General features: G+C 36.6%; 1 protein-coding gene across 1 annotated transcript in view; it reads left to right on the top strand.

Annotated features, from left to right (window-relative positions):
- Positions 1-5805, top strand: part of HAPLN1 (hyaluronan and proteoglycan link protein 1) — a 28563-nt gene extending 22758 nt beyond the window's left edge. The window contains exon 5 of the mRNA XM_030467501.1: positions 5370-5805. Coding sequence (XP_030323361.1) covers positions 5370-5659 — 290 coding nt within the window. The 3' untranslated portion in view covers positions 5660-5805. The remainder of the gene's footprint in view (positions 1-5369) is intronic.
- Positions 5806-14391: the final 8586 nt, after the last annotated feature.

The raw sequence follows: 14391 nt of genomic DNA, 5'->3' as shown, positions 1-14391 counted from the left end.
GACAATGGAATAAAACAAACAAGAAAAAAGAATTTAAAAACTGATAGCTACACTAATCACAATGTTTGCAAAATATGTTTTTGTGACTACTAGTCATCAATCACCACCTTTTCCTACACTGCAAAGTGGATAGTGTCTCCTAAGAAACAAGAAAAATAATTCTGGGGAGAGAAAAAAAAATGCTGATGGATAAGTATTTTCTGTGCAATACATCAAAAGAAAGAAAGAGGAATAAAGAGGAACTATGTAAGATGAGGATAAGGTGTACAAGTAGTAGAGAAATCAACAACAGGACACTGAAATGAATTTCATGCTCGATGAGTCTGTTAAACTAGACTGCAAGACAGAGTACTACACAGCAATACAATGATATATGGAGCTGAACAACATCTTTTCTAGCCCCCTGAAGCTCAGTGCCACATAAGCCTCTCAATGTTTCTGCAGAAAATCTGGACTTCTGCTTCTCCCAGCATCCATCTCCTCAACCAGGAACCCGCCAGGCTACATTATCCTCACATGTTCCTGCTGTGTTCTCCACTATTCCTGTTCCAAGCTTACCTTAATATCCGCAGTCAGCCCAATCACCCCCTTAAATGCCAAATTCCTGTTTTCAGCTCAACACTTCAGATAACTTATGTACACTTTACGGCATATGTTAGCTTTCTCACCGTAAAGGGGAAAGCTTATAATAACCCATTTTGCCACCAGGTTGCAGTTGCCAAAGATAGTGGCTACAGGCAAAAAGCTATTTCTGCAACACCCATACTGATTCTTTCAGCTCAGGAACAGCCAAGGAAAACGAGAAGTGGTTAGGACACCACACATTTCCAGCAGTGGCAGTGACTGCTGATGGCATGAAACAGACAAGCCTTCAGCTTTATGTCAGGGAGCTGGGAAAATGCCAAGAGCCCCAGGATCAGGGGAGGATAAGGTGACCTTAAAAAAAAAAACCTGAAGTAATCTCAAAGAGTCTCAGTTGTGGGAGTTACTATGAAGAAAGCGAGTGAGTGAAGTTTAGATTTTTGCCAAGTGTGCTTTTTTTAAGATAGTATCCCAAACACATTATGATCCCAGTAATCATTAAAAAAAAAAAAAAAAAAAAGGCTCAGTTTTAAATAGTTCATTAGTCAAAGATAAAAAATCTTTGTCTAAAATGCTAGGCTTCTTTTTTACCTGAAGAAGAAAGGTACAAACCAGCAAAATTACTTTCATCTGTTAAGGTGAAAAATTAAAATGTAGTCATCAACGCTGTGAGTTCAAATCCAGCTTCAGTGTTTTCAATCTGGAACTGTTGGATCCCATCTCCGATGAGCTCAGTACACACAGAAAAATAGTGATGGAAAAGGATTTTTTTACACTGTTAGTGAAGAATTCTATCTGCATTCCCTGCACACCAGAGAACTTTGCTTTAACAAAGTTTGTCTGCAATGCAATATAAAATAATCCGAGTGCTTTATGAAATGACTCTCTGCAGTGCCCTTGCTTAGACTAGGATAAACACATTAGCTGAACATTTTGTTCTGCATGTAAAACTGCTTCATATTCAAATCATTCTGTTTATTCACAGAAGAGTTCTTGGTTTGTGTCTGTGCAGGCAAAGCCAAGAGCCTGAAAAAGTTTCATACACTTTGTAAAGAGTGTATAAACAATTTACCAGTTTACGAGAATATATGGTAATCTGTTCCATAAAACAGTGCAAAGTAACATTAGCATAATGTTAACCATTAAATCTATTAAAATGTTGTGAAATAACAAAATTTTTTGCCTCCATAGAGATAACTATTGGATGGCAATGTGTTTCCCAACCTGCTTTCACATCCTCATGTTAAAATAAACTATTGGAAATTAATATGCACAAGTGGAAACTATCCAAATTGAGTCTGAGAATTCCATGTTGGAACTTCTTGGTATCTGTGCATTCAGCTCTGGTCTCTCACACTTTCTCCTCTTCTTTTCCTTCATCACAGGAGCACTTTAGTACTTGTTCTCTTTAGAAAATCTAAAGCATCCTGACACACATGATAGGGCAAGCTGTCATGATCCAAAGATTTGCAAGAGATGTAGACCATCTCAATTTCTCTCCCATCCCCGCCCAAAGGAATAGAAATGCTCCTCTCCCATGCCTAAAAGAAGGTCAATTTGGGCTTCAGTACCCCAGTACCCCAGGGGAATAAAGACAGCAAAATAGTTTTGTTGTAGTCTTAGAGAAACTCCAAAAGGCATGGGTCAAGGAACAAATAATGGTATTGCTGAGTGGTTATTTGCTTAATTTCAAAGGATTTTAAGGAGAATCAGGATCTTTCACACTGAAAAGTGTAAAGGGAGCTAAACATAAACATATCTATCGATTCCTCTATAATTAAGAATTTTCAAAGAAAAAGATATAGCTTGTATAAAACTTTGTACTCATCAACATGCTGTTATATATTTTGCATACAGAATCCAGTGCATAACTGGTTTGTTATCAGTTTCAGGAGAATCAAGTAAAAATCACGTTAACAAAAGTACAAATACAAAGAATAAATTTTAGGGATCATGTTAAATGTGTGCCTGTGAACCTTTTTATTACATTAATGCATGTGATAACATAACCACTTCTGTCATTTAAATGGGAGGAAAGCATAGAAAATTGTCCCTGGATAATGCATACTGACTGCTTATTTGATCATGTCAGAATATTTTGTAAGTGGAACATGTATCTGTTGTTCCAGAAAGAGAAGCAACCCCCCCCAAAGGATTTTTTTTTTTTTTTTTTTTTTTTTTTTGGCTTTCTTAGAACTGGATTTTTTTTTGTTTGGTTGGTTTTGGGGTTTTTTTTGAGTAGCCAGATTCGCTGCTGGTACTGGGGGAACTGGAAGAAGTTTTTATTTTAAATTGCATTCACATCACAAATTTTTAACATGTTCTTCAATTCTGAGGAAAAATGGCCTCTCAACCACTTAGTAATGCTGTAAGATATATTGAACTGAGTCTGCAGAGCATATGACAGAGTCTACACATCATGCAAGCTACAGAAATCAAGCACATTCATCCTCTGTAGGAATGACCCAACTAACAGATATTAATGAGTGACATTCAGTTAATGCCTCCATCTCCTTCCACACCAACAAATAAATAAATAGTAAAATTTTTCTTTTAGGAGCTCTACTATCTTATTAGTAAGAAAAGAACATCAAATCTGTTCTTGGTTTAATGGAGTCTTATTTCTTTAGAAATTATGGATACACATTTCACTCCTGTGGGGTGACAGCTTCCACTATAAAAGTTATCTTATTTAAGGAAGGGGCAGAGTATAGGAGTTTTTTTGATTGATGTCATATGTCAAAAGCCTGACCTTACTGCAAATCCCTAGGAAATTACATTCCATTGACATATGGTTTGAAGAGCAACTACTAAGCTGGGTGCGGTTCAGAGGCTATCACTCCAAATCCATGTTCCCCTAAGTCTGAAATCTTGTTTGCTTTGGGAAACCTTCTAATCACATAGTTGGAATAGGTTTCCACTTAATAGACACTCTCTGTGATAACACCTTGTAAATGCTCTCAAGTTGCTGAAATGGAGTTGAGTAGCCATTTTACAAAAGGATAGATTATCTACTCTCATCAGTTTTTCTTAGAAAATGCTGTAAAGATTGTCTCTGACACCAATGAAATTTTTTTAAAAGTGTCTTCTTCACCACAGCTGCAATGTATATGTTTTTTTTTAAAAAAAAGAAAATCTACATATCATGGTATAAAATATCCAGCCTTTACAGAAGTTAATTCAGTTATTTTTATAATGTCATCTGACCTGACATTTCTTCTTCACTTAGAAAAAAACCTATGTTTTTTGCAGGAATCTGGAGCTGATATGACTCTTCATCTTGCTCACCACTTTTTCTTCATCTAGAAAGTAACCTGAAACTAGGCAGAATTCTGTTTGTGTGTTTGCATATTTTTCATGAGGAAACAAAAAGCCACTATTCTGAATGACATTCTTAATTAAGAAGTAAAGAGTGTTCTCTAGAATTAGAAGATCCTTTCATGAATAAATTTCTTTGTCTTTCCACTAACTTGTCAGATTGAAAAGCTATGAAATTATTCAGAAATTAATAGTCTTTCAAATAAATGCTATTCCCCTGAAATCCACTTCTACCTCACACTTGATTAATTGTCAAATCAGTGATGATAAATAACCTTAAGTATAATGAATGAAAGGTTTGTGATTTATATTCCCTTGATAAATGAAATTAATGTTAATATAATTTCTGCTTATGGATTAGTAGGAGACACTTCCTTTTTGAGCTTTACTTGCTGGCATATATTTTCATTACCTTGTGAGAAAGAGACATTTTTCTTAGCAGCACTATCAGTTCAATGCGCTCTTAAGGTGGGGATATCTCCTTTGATACTTAAAGAGAAGCAGTGCTACACAAAAGCTGCATGTGGCTTTGATGCTGCTAATGAAGACTTATAGAAATGGTTTTGATCCACCAAAGGCTCAAACTCTGCTTTGGAGAAGCTGTGAAATACCTAAGCTCTCTTGCAAATAAATAAATACATAAAAAGTTAAAATTTTGTTTCTATTTAAGTTTAGTGCCTTGACAGAGAGTAAAACTGCATCTGTTACCTTCATACCCTTACTCAGATGCTATCAAAGGCCACATCTTTCTATGCCATGCTTCTGAGAGGAAAATTTGTAAGGGTTTTAAGCTAATGCTAGGAGCATAATGTAGAGGCAGACTGGATATTTAACTGAGTTCCCTTCTCTGACAGTAAGCTACAGCTTCTTGAGATCTGCTTTAACTGAAGTCTGAGGGGCTCCTTCAATATTGCACTGGATTGTCATTGGCACCTTGTTAGTAAATGCATCTAGCACAATAGATTCAGATGGACAATAGGTGCTTGTCTCAAAATCCCATTATGTCTTCCATCATCTCTTCCCCCTGACCTTTTTCCTGCTACGTTTCTACATCGGAGGATGAAATGCATTTTAACAGTTATCACTGAAAGCAAGCAAGGGTGGGAATGCCCTTCCTTGCTAAATTAGCAGAAATAACTATAGCATAATATATATATAATGATATATATATGTAGTTATATATATATATATATATATATATATATACACTTTTGTTGTTGTTGTTGTTCAGCGTCTGTTTTCTCTACTTGTCTTTTTTTTTCTTTTCACTCCCAGTATTGATCAACTCACTGCACAAATAAACGAGGTGTTTTTAGCAGTGCGATGTACACCCAACACAGTCCCAGATCAACCACCATTTGATATGACCCTGCAGTGGGACACCTCCATTTCTCCTCAAAAGCCTTCACCACTTCGCCATCATCACCATCACGTCGCTAACGACCCTTTTCCCTTCTTCCCCCTCCTAGGTCGCTTTTACTACCTAATCCACCCGACCAAGCTGACCTACGACGAAGCTGTTCAGGCATGCTTGAAGGACGGAGCACAGATTGCTAAAGTGGGCCAGATATTTGCTGCCTGGAAGCTGCTGGGCTACGACCGGTGCGATGCTGGATGGCTGGCTGATGGCAGCGTCCGCTACCCCATCTCCAGGCCCCGGAAACGTTGCAGCCCTAACGAGGCAGCCGTTCGCTTTGTCGGCTTCCCCGATAAAAAGCACAAGCTGTATGGTGTCTACTGCTTCAGAGCATACAACTGAGAGTACCTAGAGCACAAAAGTTTTAAATCCATTTAAGAACATGTGAAAGATTTCTTTTCGATACGAACTCATGCAAGCTACCAAAACTGTGATAAAACCCTTTTTTTTTTTTTTTTTACTTTACTGTAAAGAGTAACTTTCATAAACCCGGCCTTATCAATTTGTTTTTGGTTTGGTTTTCTCTTTTAATATTTTTGTAAAAGTATCATTCCATAGATATTTTAAATTAATATAATTTAATGGAAGCTCTAGGTAAAGAAGTTTTAGAGCCAAAATTCTTTAAGCTACGTCATCCCAACAAAATATATTTTACACGAATGGGGCATGCAATAGAGCTTGATGATTGCTAGGGCACAATCATGGAATGTAAGGCTACTCAAAGCAGAAGCTTTTAAAAGCACAAATTTTACATATTTCTATCATCTTAAGAAACACTGCAAATTGATTATATCAGGAATTTTGAGAAAAGATTTCTTTTTGTTAAAGGGGATCAGTGAGGTTTTGCAAAAAACCTTACAATAACATAGGTTAGAATATAACTGTTTTCACTGGTTTCACATGGAAACAATAGTGTTTAATAAAAACAGCTAAAACAGTCCACAAAAATAGGGCTAGTTTTACAATTTTAAATCTTGCCTTTATGAACAATAAGCTCATGGTCCCATACATAGGAACAAGCATGATTTGTTCTCCTGTGCATTTCAATTGTGGTTTAGTTGTGTATAAGTCACTGATGAGGGAATGAATAATTAACTAATGAGAAAACACTATTTTCTTCTTAGCTTCAATTAAAGATGCCTGAGAAGTGTTGTATTACCTTTGAGTAGCTTTACTGAGATATTTTTAAACTCTTAAAGGCCATTTGCTAAGCAGCATATAGCATCTACTCAGGGCAGTTGTATAAATGAACTGCTGGACAGAGAAATTATAAACTTTAGCAGCTTTATTTTACATTAGCCTTTGAAATGTTATTGTCTTAATGAATGAACATTACAGTATTTAATATTTCTTACCTATTTACAGATCACAAGATATAAAAATTAGAAAAAAACATTAAAATGATGAAGTCTTGCAACAAGGTTATTAAATAAAGTCTAAATCCAACTATTAAGATTTAGAAGAGAAAGAAACACTTTATTTCCTTACACTTTTTTTTTTCCTAAAAATTGAATCTGTCTTTTTTTAATTTTCAATTAAAAAAAAATAGTATTAGTAGCCCTGAATTATTTAGTTACACCTCCTTAGAGTTAACAGAAAAAAAATTATTGAAATACTTCTTTTCATTAAATTTGCAGTGGTCTGGGTGGAAGATGTTTACCTTTATCTTCCAGTGTCAGAGATAAACACACACCCTGCATGGTGCCTAGGGTTTTCAGAGCTGCCTAAAGCACTAGGTCCTCCCTAAATATCAATTTGAGGGAATTTGGATTTCTGATGCAAGCTTATTTTGGATGCAGCAATTCTTGGTGCTCATCTTCAGATACCTTAATGCAACCAGTTTTTCAGAGAGTGGGTGCTCAAGGCTTTCTGAAAATATACTATACTTATGGTGTCTCAGGCTGGATATCCAAAAAACCTAAGAGGCCACTGATTAAAAATATCTTGGTCTTGAGTAATCTCTTAGGCAGTTTTGACATTCTCTCTCCAGTATTGGTTCTACTGCTTAAAAATGGAGAACTATTTTTCCTACTCTAAGCTTGCTGACTATGAAGATTTCAGAGGACCAATATTTGTATTATGCAGAGTTTTATAGCTTCCCATTGTTTCCATATCTTAATGAGATATAGTGGTATTTATCTAAGAAGGATACGACTGGTATGCTTTAATGGATGGTTTGGTGTAGTTATTTTTCCCATGGACATGAGCAAATAAATCTCTTTCCTGGAGTGGTTGTGGTCCTGTTTTAAAACTCTGTGAACAAACTAGGCACAATATATTTTAGAACTGTAGTGGAGAGTTACTATAGTGTGAGAGGTATATTCGAGTTCATTCCCATCAAGCTCAAAGGCAAATTTCCAACCTTCTGAGTATATTTGCTCATACTATAGAGATGAAGCAATCTTAGTGCCAAACCCCCTCCTTTTTATAATCCACTAGAAATTGGATTTTCTTGAAATTCTATCACTTAGCTATAAAAAGAGATTTATTACAGGTCAAGCCCCTAAACCCATGTAAACTTTTCTGAACAGCCATTTTTAAAACAAATGTCCATTTCACACATTTTCTCAGGCCATTCAGAATCTTTTCTGAACCCTTAAGAGAAAAAATGGAAATGGAAAGAGAAATGGAAAATATCCGTACAGGATAAGGAATGGACTATGCAAGACTGGATCATGACCAAGAGGAATACCTGTTATTCCCCCATCCAACCTTCAGAAACACGAAAAAAAAAGGGGCAGACAATTTCATAGTCTTTTCTGAAGCTTGGACAAAGAGGTTGTGGTATGGAAAAACCTATAGGGAGTATCCCAGTTGTTACTCCAGCTAGATCCAGAGTTGCTGTAAGGAGGGAAACCTTTTATGCAGCTAGCTCTATCCTCCCTTAATATCTGCTAGATCTGGAGGTGGCTGCTTGGGTTTCCTATTGCACAGAGGCTAAAAGACCCTCATGAAAATACTAATTTTTTATTTTTTTTTTTTTTACCTCTCCAAGGAAACCTCTTACAGGGTTTCATCCCAACACATCTTTTTTTGCAGGACTGGGGATTATATTTTGCCTGCATAAAAAATGTACACATCCAACCCACTTGTGGGGCTGGCTAAAGTGCTCTCACTGCTAGACCAAAGGCACTGCGGGGAAGGCAAATTTCAGCCTTTCACCAAATTTGCAAAGCTCTGGAGATGGCTGGTCAGGTCCTAAATCACAGCAATCTCAGGCTTGCGCTCGCTTATGCCTTCTGCTTCCATATCTCCAGGTTGGGACAGCCTGGGTGTAGCATCCCCCCTACCCACCTCTTTGCTTTGTGCATCACTCAAAAAACCCGGGCTGGTGGCTGAGCAGGCTCTGCACCACCCAAGTGATCTCTCAGCTCCAGGTAAAGCCCCAGAGCTTCCAGCTTGGAAGCACAAAGAACCCAGAGGGCAACAAGGAATTAGGTCTCTAGAGAGATGCTGAGCTGGCATAGGATCACAGATGGCCAAATTTATCATTCAGTTATGCCTGTAAGTTTGCATTGAAGATATTGCTTGCTAGGAACCATATGTTCGTGTAATGGAGTTGCGGGATGTGGATTCACATTCATCATGTTGCTTATGAAAAGCCCAATAGTCTCACGTGGGATCAGGCTAGATTTAGATCTGTGTACTCATATACAACATTATGTCTTATTATAACAGATACAGTTAATTGGATAGTTTGATGAAAATGTGCTTGTATGAAAAACATAATTAGCTCTACTGTAAGCAAGTTCAAAAACCATAAAAAGAATATTATTACCTGAGAAGTGGGCACAAACAGACAAAAAGACATGAATTATATTTATTTTTACAGCTACTGACTCCATTTACTTTTATAATGTCAAATTCGGGATATTTTATTATTTTTGACTAAGCTAGACAGGTGCTTGGATAAAAAAACTTTAAAAAGCAGCTTAAGAACTGGGTTACAGTCTTTGCTATTTTCTGTTCATGAGACATTATTCTATCATTAGAAAAAATATCATGTTCTCTGTTATTAACATGTATTTCACAATGTATCTTAATTTTAATGCCCACAAATTGACAATTAAATCACATTGTTCTTTTCACTATCATGAATTCTCCTTTTTGACTGGGAATTCTTCTACTTCTGTCCCAGAAAACACAAAAAGCAAAGGAGTAGATCAAAGTATGAAAACACTTGATTTGCCACAGGGAGCAAAGTGACTACAAGACTTAGGGGGAAAATAAAAAAAGACTACTCTGTGAATATGATTTACAATGAAAATAAAGAAAACTGTATTCCAAAGCCTTTGTTTTATGCTTCTTTGAAGCATTTTTCAAGTAGAAATGCAAGTACTGATTTCTTCTTTGTGTTCTCTGCCATCTTCTAAAATAAAATAAAATAAAGCATAAGGAAGGCTTTTTAAATTTTGTTTTTCTTTATATACTTGGTGTTACACTGCATATACATCACTGGAAATTGGAGGTAGAATAGTCTTTCAGGTATGGGAAAATTTATGAGATTATTTATATAATGCTACAGCCTTAGAAATTAAAAACCAACAAAATTACTCTTTTTAATGTATAGCAAGAAAGATTTCCAGAATCAGCAAAGAATTACTTGTTCAGAGCACTGGGCCAGCTTTCCAGCTTCTGTAATCATACAATTTCTGCATTCTTCTATTGATTTGTGCCAGAGAGTTAACCTTGAAAGTTACCTACACTGCCCCATTTTGCTGAGAAATGGATATACTTTATTTTCTTACAATTTATATTAAAAAACAAATTTCAAACTAGTAAGATTTTCACTTCAAAATATTAAGCATACAATTAGAGCCATCTTTGGTAGAAAAAGTCCTTCAATCATTTTCATTAACAGTAGCAGCTTCTCTTAAATTGCACCTCAGTATTCATAGCAGAAACACTGCCTTCAGGTTTAGAAGTGACTGGATTTACAACTTGATGAAACAACTAGAAATGTCCAGATTTTCACCCAAAAATTTAATAAATGAAGTAGGAAGCTGCAATTTTATTTACCTGTTCTGTCATTTACTCACAAAGGATGCCAACAGCTTCCTGTTTAACAACTTCCTTCTTGAAGGTTTTAAGAATCCCAGCAAAAATGAAACATGAGCCATCAGTGTCTATTCTTAACTTTCAAGGGTGGTTTTCTGGCAGTTTTAGTTAGCACACTTGATTTTGATTTTTTTATTTGCCTCATCAAGTAAAATAAAATTAAGAAGAAAGAAAACAACCCCCCCCCTCCAAAAAAAAATCCCAAATAAACAAAAAACAAAAACAAAAAATCCAAACAATGAACAACAAGTAACACACACACAAAAGAAAACAACAAACAGACAAGCAAACAAAAAACCCAGAAAAAGTATGAAAGGAAGAAACAAGTAAACCACGGCCAGTGGATGACAATACCTTAGGAATATAAGAATTATACTAAAGTATGAAAAACAAAGGAATAGTAATAACAGGGATTTTCACAGTTCCTGGTCTCAGAGAATGACATTGCTATCTCCTGTTTGAGGTTTGCCAGCAAAGCCAGGTTCTTGCTTCTCCAGCATTGCCTTCAGGACACTTTTCTCTCCATTCTCCACCTTACTTCATCCCCAGGAAACAGAGCAGGGATGGAAATACCCATTGAATAACACAATTTAAAAAATAACACAAAAAATAACAAACAAAAAAATAACAAAAATTAACACAATTAAAATAAAGCTCTGACTTTGCTTCCTTGTCTCATAGATCAGGAGACCCTTCTCCTTGTCCCCTGTGTAGTGCCTGAGTAAGTAAATTTGCTGAGGTTTTGACACCAGCACAGGGACACTGACTTGTACACCAGTGTGTCCAAGTGATGCTCAGGCAATTTCTATCATCTTGACTTTTATATTTGTGGTATTACTCCTCTCTAGTGGAAGAAATACTTAAGCTACCCTCTTGACCCTTCTTTTTTCTTCCTTGAACTTAAACACCTGCTAGCTAAGTAATTCTAAATTTGTGAATATAGTGGAAATAACAATTATTTCTTTGTTTAGAAGGCACTTCAAATGTTGTGCACACGAGTAAGGTAACAGTTATTTGTGGTCACTTTTACATCACAAAGTATGAACACAGGTAATTGAAGATATCTCTGTGATTTTGATGTCTATCTTCAGATCATCCCCACTTCTTGACCTCTGTCTTGTTTTAAAGGGTATTTTGGTGTGTGTGTGAACTAGGTTCTTTTCAAAGGTAATTAAATTGGAAGCTCAAGCTTTGGTAAACAACAAATTCATCCAAGCTGTAAGGGATATATGAGGGTCTGAACCCATCCTCCATCCTTCAGGTATCTTCAAACCACACCTATAGTGTGGATTTGTGCTTCAGGGCCCTAACTTAACTCCAGCCAGATGAAAAAAAGAGCCCTATAATTCACAGTGTGCAGATGTAGGAATCTGAAAGATGTAGGAATCTCAGCACTAACTGCTTTGATCTCTTAAACTACTCCTGTTGCACAACAGTACTTGCCATGCAGACATATTGTAAATGGGCAACTTGGAGTGCTGTGTACAAGCAAGCAGCCATCAGGATAACAGCCCAATAGTATTTTTTAACATCACTAAATCTCAGTGACCAGCAGGGTTGAATACATCATGCTTGTACCCCTAATAGAGATCTCCTCCACCTCCTGGTGGAGTCAGTAAGGATGCCATGATATCTAGTGAGGCTTATGGGAAGTTTTGCCTTTAAATGCATCTTTATACCCACAAGTGTTTTGCATACAGAAGTTGTGAATTCTTTTCTCTTCTAAATTTCATGAAGAGAATGAATTTAATATAAATTGTTGTGTTTGAGTGCTGTGCCCAGATGAAGACACATGCAGGATCCTCTCTTCTGCTCTGCGTCTTTCATGACCAGGAAAAAGGAATCAATGGAAGAAGTGGTTGGCAGTGGTCAGTGCTGAAGTATCAAGACAATGAAAACTGGTGAACCAGTTACTCCAGTGCAAGCAGCTGGGAAGCAGCCACCAGACTGTTCTCCAAAGCCCAGTCTCGCTTTTGCAATCTTTCCTGTATGAATATATCAGGGTTGAAATATGGTGGCAATCTTGAGGTCATTCCTAGACAATGAGTGTATCTCACAGTACATAGACACAAACAAAGGATGCAGAGAGCTTTGCCAAGTCCTTCCTAGGCTGAACACTGAACCAAACAGCTCCCAGACACATTCCCAGAGCTAGGCAGTTCCAAAAGTATGTTTTAAAACTACTTGTGCACAGCCTGTCAAACTGACAAATCAAAAATCAGGTTTGAGAGTATCTTTCGGGCTCATCAGACCGTGTCCCGACCTGACAGCACAAAACCTCAATCATGCTGTTTTCATCAAGTCGTTATATCCTAATCATCTCCAAAAGATCCAGGTAATCTGGTTTCTGCCTATTCATTATAGAAAAATAACAAGAATGTTTAGTATCATTGCAGCACAACCTTATTAGCATGCGTGGAGTATTGCTTAGTGGAAAACCAGTTAAAACAAGATTTTGTGGTGTTACTGACTGCAATCAAGTATAGCTGGGCTTTACTGCATCAGCTTGTATTAAGGGACTTTGGTGGGATATTTAGCTTTGAAAAGTACAGTACTCAGCACAAAAGTAACATTCAGGATATTTTTAACTCTTCTTTCAATTTCTCTGTGTCTTTGCTCTGTAGTAACATGGTCACTTCTATAACACCAAGAGGTGTAATAATTCTAATACACATGAATGGCCTCAGCCAGAAGACATAGCTATAAGAAGGTTTTTTCAGTTCTCACAGTTTTTCAAACATCTCAAAAATCATCACAGAAGTTCTTCAAGGCTTGCTCCAGGAAAGCCTGCATTTCTGATTTTTAAAACATGACCTTCAAGTCTGAATACATCCAGAAAAATTGTATCTGCATCTAAAAACTCCTAAAAATATCATATAACTCCTCATCTGCTCTGACAAAAAGAAAACAGTTTGTACATACATCCTGAAAGGATAAGCACCCTCCAAAAGAAACATGATGTGTTTCTTTGTGATAGCTCTTGGTCATAATTAGCATTATTTAAATACGTGTTAATTTTTCCACTGCATTTTTCAGCACTGAAATTTCCCCACTAATTCACAATACAAGTGTACCTAATAATTTTCTGCCAGTTCTACGACATATTATTTTACAAGGCTATTCTTGGGTATGTGCAAGCTGCAGTAACAATGCAGTAACCAGCTGTGCAAGGTTAACTGTATGTGAAATTGAATAAGGCTTTGTAGAGGGATTTTTGTATTTCTCACAGACCAGCTGATTTTTAAGCAACATGTACAATAGCAATAATTTCATAAACATGTAGGGGCAATAAAGAATTATAATTATATATATATATATACATATATATAATAATACCAATCAGTCTTTACTTCTGAAATGCTGTATAATGTTAAACCAACTGCTGAAAAAGGAGGAATGGACAGTTACACAGGGATCAGGGGTACTTCCACACAAGTTGAAAGGGTGATCTTGAAGGTCCCTTCACACCAAAGACATTTTGTGACCCTGAGTTCTGCTGCCAGAGTGGGGACAGATACACCAAAACACCCTCTAGTTGGGAAACTCAGTGCCCCAAACCTGCCCTAAAGAAGCCCCGTCAGCAGTTACAGGAAACATGTCAGCTATCCAATTCTGAAGATAGAAGTTTGTAGAAAGATTCATCAGCAAAGAAACAAAATCTCCAGTATAAACTTTTTGCTCTGTATATAGATCACTGGATCACTCACTGTTTTTACTTAAAATACAGCTAAAACAAGAAGAGTTGCCGTGGTAAGGATGCAGTATTTCTCCACTCTAAAATTTCTGAAAGCCTGATGACCACTGGAAACTAAATTGCAAAAAGTCTTGTCTGAGCTCAAGCCACCAGATAATTTACTGGTTTTTTTCAGACCTGTGCAGCAGTCAATGTGCATTTTTGTGGATTTTACTACAAATTCCTCCACTAGAGATGCTTAAATTTAATCCTGATAAATACAAGTCTGTCTCTCACTGTCCTTTAATCTAAAGACACAGCCATAACTAAAGGCTTTGCAGAA

This window comes from Calypte anna, chromosome Z, assembly GCF_003957555.1.
Source record: "Calypte anna isolate BGI_N300 chromosome Z, bCalAnn1_v1.p, whole genome shotgun sequence".
In the NCBI taxonomy this organism is placed as follows: domain Eukaryota; kingdom Metazoa; phylum Chordata; class Aves; order Apodiformes; family Trochilidae; genus Calypte; species Calypte anna.
Note: the sequence above shows the minus strand (reverse complement) of the source record. Positions and strands in the feature narration are given on the sequence as shown.